The 9,685-nt window shown below is 36.0% G+C and overlaps 1 protein-coding gene across 1 annotated transcript; it reads right to left on the bottom strand.

Annotated features, from left to right (window-relative positions):
* Window positions 1–8,813: 8,813 nt before the first annotated feature.
* LOC128513494 (C-C motif chemokine 20-like) lies at window positions 8,814–9,685 on the bottom strand. The gene is made up of 4 exons (XM_053487256.1): window positions 9,583–9,685; window positions 9,312–9,411; window positions 9,121–9,198; window positions 8,814–9,014 (listed from the first exon to the last, which is right to left on the bottom strand). Exons 1-4 carry the CDS (start codon window positions 9,662–9,664, stop codon window positions 8,972–8,974), a joined length of 303 nt encoding a protein of 100 aa, XP_053343231.1. The 5' UTR covers window positions 9,665–9,685; the 3' UTR covers window positions 8,814–8,971.

Below are 9,685 nucleotides of genomic sequence, written 5' to 3'. Positions count from 1 at the left end.
TGCTTTTAATAATAATAATAATAATAATAATAATAATAATAAAAGGTTATGATAGTGACTTTTAACCTGTAGTTTTTAAACAATTAATGTTAATCATGTGCTTTACCTCTTTATGTGAATGAGTTTACTGTTTAATGATTTAAGCTGTTTAATGCTTTCTCTGACTCTCTCTCATATGTGTGTGTGTGTGTGTGTGTGTGTGTGTGTGTGGTTGTGGAAGGGTCAGGACAGGATTCTGAACCCAGTATTTAGGGTGACTTCTCTTACAGCAGAATGCACAGTGACCAGCAGGACATGAGGTGGGGGCAGCTTACACATGGTAGAGCATACACACATGTACCATATGCACACGCACACACACACACACACACACACACACACACACACACACATTTTTCCTAAGAGGGCTGTGAATTAAGGCATGCCTCTCCAGTTCTCCCGTCGTCATGGCAAACTCGCACCCCACCCTCTCCTGTTTTACATTTAATGCTGGGGTTCAAAAGGCCTGTGTGTGTTTATACGTGTTGTAATTCAAGTTTTGTGTGTGTTGTAGCTGGTGTATTATATCGATTTGGGATATGAAGGATTTCATTTAGCTCTAGATAGATCATGTGTATGCACGTAGGAACGAGTATTACATCTTTTCTGCAAACTGTGTGTGTGTGTGTGTGTGCACGTGCACATATGTGTATCAGCAGGTGGGTGGGTGTGGGCTTGCCTACCATATGAATGAAAGCTCTTTGAGGCTTTATTGTAGAGAGAAGGGCCTGTGTGTTGGGCGTCTGTGTACTGAACACAAACTGCCGGTTAGTTATTGTTTATGAATTTGCTCTGATGTGCAGTACGTTTATACCGACTAGGTAAGTTTTTTAATTATTAATTATTTCCTTTTTTCAGGGCTTTTCTTAGCATAAAAAAGGATTCTGTTTTATGTTTTAGTTTATTACATTTTCAGCAATTCATTTGATGTTTTTAAGCAGACATCTACATTTCTGCTGTTTGGTTGCTAGACTGTAACAACAGGACATGGCTTACATTCTTATCTTATTAATGATGATGTTTGATAAAGAAATAAAAAAAAATAACTTTTTGGAGATTTTTGAAACAATTTGGAGATATTGCTAAAGGTTTTATAACATTGTTACTTAAAATTTGACCATTAGCATCACTGATTTTATAAAATGCGTAAATGGAGTACTGTATAAGAATACACAAAAATAGAATATAATGGGAGTCTGTACAAATTAATAATATACAAGTTACATAAGCTAAAACACAAACAAGAAATGCTGTAAAGTGAGCGATTGAGAGGTACTGGGCCACAAAGCAGTATGATGGCAGCACAAAACCTTACAGAACCTTTTCTAGGGTTAGAGCTTAAGTTGATGTCTAGTTTATCCCTAGACAGATCCACACTACCATTAACTTTGTGATTGTTCTACAATTCTGGTTGGGTCCTAGACTGACTGTCTTGCGTAGATTAAAAAGAAATAAACGTTTTTACTAACAAGGCAATATCATTACTGGATAAGACCTTAAGTTGATTACTGTATTTTAGAGTGCAAGTTGCAAATAATATTATTAGGTAATACAAATAATTGATTTACAAAATTTTGTAACTTGTTGCACATTTAAAAGGTATATACTGTACAGTATCTACACAGTGTTGCACTCGGTCTGCCTGTTTTTGCACAATGTACAATTTCTTTCACTTCAGTATATGTATATGTTCATAGGTTTCTTGTTACACATTTTTATTATTAATATTTACAGATATTATTTTCCTTTGTTGTACTTCCTACCCTTTTAATTGTTTAATGTGTATTTTTTAAATTCCATTCATGTGAAAACCTACTGTACTTGGCAATAAACTTGATTCTGATTTTGATTTATTTTGACCTTGGCAAACACTGGGGTTTGTTATACAATGATCAGCCAGGACATTACAGCACAAAACATTATGCCCAGTATTGTATAGGTTCCTCTTGTGCCTCCAGGCTCTGCCCCCTCATGACACGACTCCACAAGACCTTCGGCATGTGCATCAGGACGTTGGAAGTAGATCCTTGGGTGCTGCGGGTTAGTACTCCTTGGATCTAAAATGTTTGTCCAGTGTGTCCCATAAGTTCTCAATTGGATTTTTGTCTCCTGGGTTTTGTTCACAGCGGGCTGTGGTGCTGGGTCTTCCGGTGCTTTTCTATCACGGCCAAGCACTGACTTTTTCCCCCCAGATTTTCTTCCTAATTTAGTCATATCCAAACCCCCACTTTAAGGCTACTACCAGTCAGGGAGGGCCGAAGACTGTCCCGTGCTTCCTCTGAACCACGTTACAGCCGATCACATCTTTTTTTGAACAGGTCGCTTACGCATAATTGGGAGTGGCGTAACACACTTGAAGGGCATTGCTATCCTCTCCTTCCGCTTGCGTGAGCTCACATATGCCCATGATTGGCTGTAGAGCCGTAATTAATGTAAGAGCGCTAAGTGCCTTCCATCCCACCCCACTGAGAGAGCTCGGCCAATCAGCTCCTGGTTGCAAAAGGCTGCAGCATCACCCAGGAATCAAACTAGCGATCGCCGAATGATATGTCGAGCACTATACCATGTGCCACTTGGTGACTAGAGACTATGAGTTGTGCTGCATTGGCTGTAAAGTGGGATCAAACTGTAAAATAAGATCAGACTGTAAAATGGAATCAAAGCGGTGATCATTGTAAATCTCCTGGCTGACATGGCAGTCGGAATCATCTTATGAACAATGAGCAACTGATGAACTTAAATGCTATGGAACCTATGAAAATCACCAGAGGATTTAAAAAGACTGTTGTATGCGATGCAGGTGTAAATAATAAGGTAAGTATATTTTACTATACTGTACAATCCCCCTTTTTTTAAATAGGGGGATTATTTAGCTCATTTTATTTCAATTTGTTTCTAACACTATGAAAGGCCACATTGTGACTAAGAAAGCAGGTATTAACACCTGCTTTCTTAGTCACAATAAAGGCTTTGCATATCAAGAGTTAATCGATGAGTGTCCCACCTGGAGAACAGTTTTTTTTCCAGCATCTTTGGGATTCAAACTTGCAGTAAGTGCAAATGGAGTAATAGCTCTTTCAGTAGGTAAATCTTAACCATAATAATTTCTCTCTTGTCAGATTTGATCATTTCTCTTGTCGTAAGGATTATATTCTTTTTGCGCATGTTTGCCCAATGTGGGGGTGAAACCCAAGTGACTTGATGGGTTTCCAGGAAGGAAATTTTGCTTTTATTCCTAATCATTAAGCTCTGGGAGCACAAACCCGGCTGAGGCAGGGGATCTGATTGGCTTGCAGTTGCGCATGGTATAAAGCATCTAACCAATCATAGATTAGACTGAATTCTCATAAACAAGCATAACGCATAAGTCAGGAAACTTACCCTAACCTCAGAATTGGAGATAAATACGACTTCTTCAATTATGTTTATGGCAAATTCACGCTTCACAGCATGCAGAGCCACTTTGCATGTGCAAATTATTTCATACATTTTGATTACGTTTGAAACGTATATTAAAATGATTTTAGTCAGATTAAAGAAATATTGTCTGTGTAAACATAGTGAGCGAGAGCAGTTTGTACTTTTTTTGTTTATTTTTTTTCCCTTCAGGAATCTTGGTAATGAAGTTGCTACTAATTATATGTCTGTATGTCCTCTTCCTCTTGCTGTTTCCGTCTGGTTGGTTTCGTGGAACATTCAACGCTGTCGGTGAGTTTGATGTGAATGTTATAAAAAACCATTGACCGTTGATTGTGCCATGCAACCGGCCCAAACGTCCCCTGGTTTCTCAGCCAGCCTTATGAGATCATTTATCCCATAGTCTCTTCCTTTTTTTCAAGGCTTTACAATCAACATTCATTGCTGTCGGTGGATTTTAGTTTTTGAAAGTCACTGAACAATGAGTGTAACTGTGCCTGAGTTTGCTGCCTCACCATGGGAGAAAGACACATTACGCACCACACATTCACCCTCTGGGTCCTGACCCCCCTCCAGTTTTAGCTTTGTAAGACTGTACGGCTAGCTTTGTTGTTCTCTCTCTCTCTCTCTCTCTCTCTCTCTCTCTTTCTCTTTTTTTGCTCTTCCTCACAGATCTTAAGTTTTCAAGGGAGACACAAATAGAAGCAACTGTGCTGCCTGCCTCATTGGATTAATTGGAGGTTGTGTGTGCAGACACGTTTGTGTCTAGCAGATGGAAGGAAGCGGAAGATGAATGTGTAATCATCTGGATGTTCTTCTCATTTAGCTTTTTTGTTACTTAAATTATATGCTGCACTCTCTCCAGGCCGGAACGGCCTTAAATGCTGCTTTTTCAAATGAGTCTTTTGGGGGGATGGGATGTGGATGAATGGTTTGCTAGTTCATGAATGTTTCCTCTTGCCTGTTCCTCACAGAACTAATCCCGGCCTTAAGCATGAGTTTTAAGAATTATCTGGACACTGTAGTGAAATGTTTCTCTCCCAATTTTGAACACAGAAACCCATTAAAGCAGTGCAAGTTATTTATCAAACTAATCAAATCAATGTTAAGATAAAGGAACGTTAATTTATTTGCTCTCTAATATAAGGAAATACAATACAAACTCATGTGCCTATGTGATCTGCACACTTTGGCCAAAGTGCCCAGATTTGAATGTATAAATGGAAAGTTTGCTAAAAAAGAAGCTGCATTACTGTCAATTTTATTAAAAAATAATTGTATTTATTTTTTTCTGTGATTTCCGGACTCACTTACTCAATGTCGATACCGCTTTATCCTGTATACAGGATCATGGGAGGCCTGTTGCCTTTCCCAGAAGATTTAAGGCACGAGGCGGGGTACACTCTGGACGGGGTGCCAATCCATTGCAGGGCTAACATACATACATTTACACAGTACAATCTATTTGGGAGTGCCAATCAGCCTAATTGAGAGGGAACCGGAGGAAGGAAGGAAACTAGTGATTGGAAGTTTGGATCATTTTAGTGAGTCAAACCAAAATGAACAAATCTTTTTTTGAGTCATTTAGTTCATTTAGTTCTTTTGATCAGAAATAAAATAAAATGTTGGATTTTCAATAAACAGACCCCCAACACGTCTACATACCTAAATTTTATGTTCCAGGAATAAAAATATTACAATGCAGCTGAGGACATATTATGATAAACAGAATGAGCAGCTCACCTCTCATCTTCTAGTCCGAATCATTAATTTTTTTGTCACGTGACTCATAAAGATGCTATGCAGTGCATTACACAGGAAACAAAATTGAATGGTTCTTCTCATGAGTCTTCCAGTCAGAGTCGTTCATTCTTTTGAATCTATTAAAGCTACATCAAAAGTCCCAGTTTGACTTGAACACGGTTGCAGACAGGAATAAGAATCACAATCTCAAAGATACAATAATCTCAAAGTGGCCTATTCTTACACTATATAAACTGCGTTTGAAAGACTCGTTCAAAAAGTATGAATCATTTATGAACAACCCATCGAGCGCAGGGAGAACTTGCAAACTCCATGCACTCACAAGGAGTTGAGACGGGAACGGAACCTAGACATGCAAGGCGATAGTGCTAACCACTACACCACTGTGCCACCTGACTTTATGATTAATAAATCATATTTTATTTATATAATACAAAATTCTCATCCCCACCCTGTATCGTGTGGGTTTCTCTTCATTTCTGAAATCATGTTGGTAAGGGAAACATTACACTATATTTCTGCTGTGTGTGAATGAACGTGTAAATATGGTTGATTCTGTGATGGGTGTATCTGCTGTAAACAGATAAATTGTCTAAAGCAAAAATACATTGCCTAATTATTTATTTGAATATTTTGTGCTAACTTAATCACCTTTTGAAAAGGTCTTCTACAGCACTTGTCACCAATCTTAGTCACCTCTAATCCTAGATCCATTTAACTTTTACTTTTAAACACAAAAAAGTAATATAAGAAATATAATGTTTATTTCTTATTGGTGCATTGGTCATGTGTCTCCTCTTCTGCTTTTTTTAGTCACATTTTCTTTACTGTACATTGCATCATCATGCATTATCCTAAATTGCATTGTCTGTCTTTTTCTGACCACAAGGGGGCGCTCTGCAACTGCAAGAAGGATGTAAATTTAAATGTACTAAATAGCAAATGCATTGACACCTATAGTGATTTAAAAAAAGAAGACAAAATGCCACTTTTAAAAATATCTCTGAACTTTGGTCATTTCCATATTTTCAGGGGTATAAATATTTTTCTTGTTTAAATATTTTGATAAAAAAATATTATTAAAAATCTGATCATTTTGATCCATACATACATGTATTTTTTCACATTTCATAATTTTCTTTTAATTCCAAAAAGCTGGTATATGACAATGCCCATTGTTAAAAGCACCATAAAAATAAAATTGAATTTAAATATGAAGACATTTTTCCCTTTTTTTTTTTTTTTTTTTGATGATCGGGCGCATTTACGTGGTGGGTTAAAAAATGTGTGCTAGAATCTTTAGAAGCATTTGCGTGTGTTCTTGGATTAATCACCAGGAGCAGAGCGTGTTTTCAGTAGTGTGTAGCGAGCACACACACTTTACTTTTAATTATAGGCTTCAGGCCTGATAGTCATTTGTGTCAGGGTGAGTATGTGAGGTACAGAAGATATAATCATTCTGGTTTGTTCAGTCAGCTGGAGGTCCCTTTCATTCTTAAACAATTGTGTCTAATACAGAAATTTAATCTACGTAATATGCAGCAGGAGATTTCAGTCAGTCTGTATAACAGAATCTAATTACTAATTCAACTATTTATTTACCTATAGTATGTGCCATATTTCCAAATCCACCATCTGTAAAACTTACTACAATATGTGTTTGAAATAGCTTATTTATTTATTTATTCATTCAATTATTTATTTATGTTGTTTGTATGCTGCACCAAAGGTTTATCACATTTAATCAATCACTGGAGTGATTGCACCCTCTTTTCTGTTTAACGTTTTGAGATCCAACTTCCTGGACAAACTTCATAATAAAAATTATAGGTATAACATTTGCTTATTCAAATTATAACAAATATCCAAACTGTCACTCATCATCAATACCATGTTTTCCTATATACAGGGTTGCAGAAGGCAAGGTTTACCCAGGATGGGGTGCCAGTCCATTACAGGGCACACTCATATGCTTACACTCATACTGTGGGAGGAAACCGACCAAACACAGGGAGAAGATGCAAACTTCGTGCACACAGACCCAATGCGGGAATCTAATCCAGACCCTGCAGGTGCAAAGCAAAAGTACAAACCACTAAGACACCATGCAACCTACATACACTCACTAGTCACAATAATAATTAAACACATGTAGACATTTATGCAGTTATCCAACTGGTCATTCAAGTTGTGCTAGCTCAGTGTGAAAATGATAATGCAGGTCACATGTTTCAGTTAATTACACCAAAATCTGCAATCTGTGTGACTTGGTATAAATGCTGGTAGCACATGGACTACTGCTGATCTGGGAATTGCTAGAGTTCCAGACTGAAGCATTGTTTATGTTTCCTAGGTGCAACTGATTTCCATTTTGTATGTTTGACAATCATTGTAAGTCTGTTTTTTTTTTGGAAGACTTTTAGTTTTAAAAATTAATTACTAAAATGGCACACTAGAAATACAAGAACATCCCATAATAGCGCATATCTGGAGTTAATCCTACAAACTAAAATAAGGACAGATCAGCAGCCTTTTATTCAAATTAGAAGCTGTTCAGCATGAATAAAAGATAGAGTTTTACCATTATAGTTGTATGTTAGGCTCTTTTACATTCTTGCTTCTGTTTGGTTAAATCTCTAACACTTTCTTTTTCTGCTGTTTGGATAATAAATCACTACCACTCTCATTTGTGTTAGGACTTTTTTTCATAACCTTATTCATTGCATCATCATTTTTCTTTGCTTTGGTACAGTCAGGCTGATTAATTAAAGGTAAGAAAAGGTATGTGCATGTGTTTGTGTTGTGACAAGAATTGGTGTACTCATTAAACAGACAAGAAGACTTTCAGCATTCCGGCCCTTCCTTTGTGCTTATGTAATTGTGACTTTACTTCCTGCTGTACAGCTGTGGGAAATTCTCATCTGAAAATTTTAGGTCAGGTTGAACTCATGACAGTGTTAAATCAGCACTGGGGATTTTACTGTGTAGAGGTGTAAAAAGATACATAAACAAAGAAGACTTAGGGCTGGGATCTCAGGAAACACACCTGCTGGTTGTGCGTGTAGTTATATATTTGTTTGTTAGTTTATTGTAAAAAAACTAATACAATACAATATTTAAAAAATACAATATTTGTGTATATAACATGAATTACAAAATGTAACTTCTTTATCTCAGAATTTATATTCTGATCTATAAAGTTTGTTTATTGTGCATGTAATTATGTTTTGTTATTGTATTTTTTTTTTTTACAAATAATTATTTTTATATACTTTTAATATACTCTATTTTGTGGGAAAAGAGGAAGCAGTTTTAGTGACGTTTGAATACATGTACACAAATACAGAAAAGGTCAAACAGATCATGTTAAGAGGCTGGTGGTGTGTTCACAACAGTTAATATCTATAATTATGATAGGCAGGTATACTGTATATGGGTGTACTTTTGGAGGCTGTTTTATGTTTTAAACAATGCAACAATTCAGTGATGATATGAATATCACTTCCTCATGAACTGATTTAAAGACAGAAAGAATTCAGAAAAACAGATTTAAATACAAATTCAAATTTATTGTATTTAATTAAGATGCACATACAAAAATACAAAGTAATTATGCAACTTGCATAAATTATTAATGCTTCTTCATGAAGAATATATAAATCAATATAACATCTATATATAGATAGATACACAAATTCTTAATACAAAATATAGCATTTCCTGTTTTTTTTTTTTTGTTTTTTTTTACTTTTTAATACTGCCTTCCGTGCTTCTTTAGAGCCAACACTTTTGTCCTAAAAAAAAAGAAAAGGAAATCACTTTAGTTGACTACAATTATTACATTTATTTAGCAAAAAAATAAAAAATAAACATACACTGATTAAATATCTTTGTGCTTACGTGAGTTGCTGGATGCTGTGTCTCACCCAGGAATGAGTAGGATCAGCACACACTTTTCTGCCTCCATATGTGTGGAAACTTAAAGTGAAATAAAAAGCAAATGACTTTAAAAAAATAATTTGGTGAGGAGATGACATAAGTTTACAAAAGAAAAGCAATGCACATGTATGAAAATGATATATTGTACTCACATGATAGCATTGATGTTGCATTGTCCATAAATGGTCTGGATTGAATATCCTTGGATTAAACTAACAGGGAGCTGACCTTTGTTGTATCGCCTGCAACATGCTAAATAATCAAGAAAATAATATATTAGCATGATTAAATAATATTAATTGAAGCAAATTCTAGTCTAGTTTGTGCCTATGCTCTTGTAACACACTGAAATGTTTAAAATACTTAAGGTATTTATTTATAAACTAAAACAGATGATAGAGAAACAGAAAGAGAAAATCTTACCCCAAGCAGCAGTGTCTTGACAGAACAGACTGACTGTCAGAAGCAGCACCAGTGTTACAGCTACACCATTAATCTGGGCCATTGTGTCTGAGTTACTCTCTGT

This window comes from Clarias gariepinus, chromosome 25, assembly GCF_024256425.1.
Source record: "Clarias gariepinus isolate MV-2021 ecotype Netherlands chromosome 25, CGAR_prim_01v2, whole genome shotgun sequence".
Classification (NCBI taxonomy): Eukaryota; Metazoa; Chordata; class Actinopteri; order Siluriformes; family Clariidae; genus Clarias; species Clarias gariepinus.
This window is presented reverse-complemented; position numbering and strand designations above follow the sequence as displayed.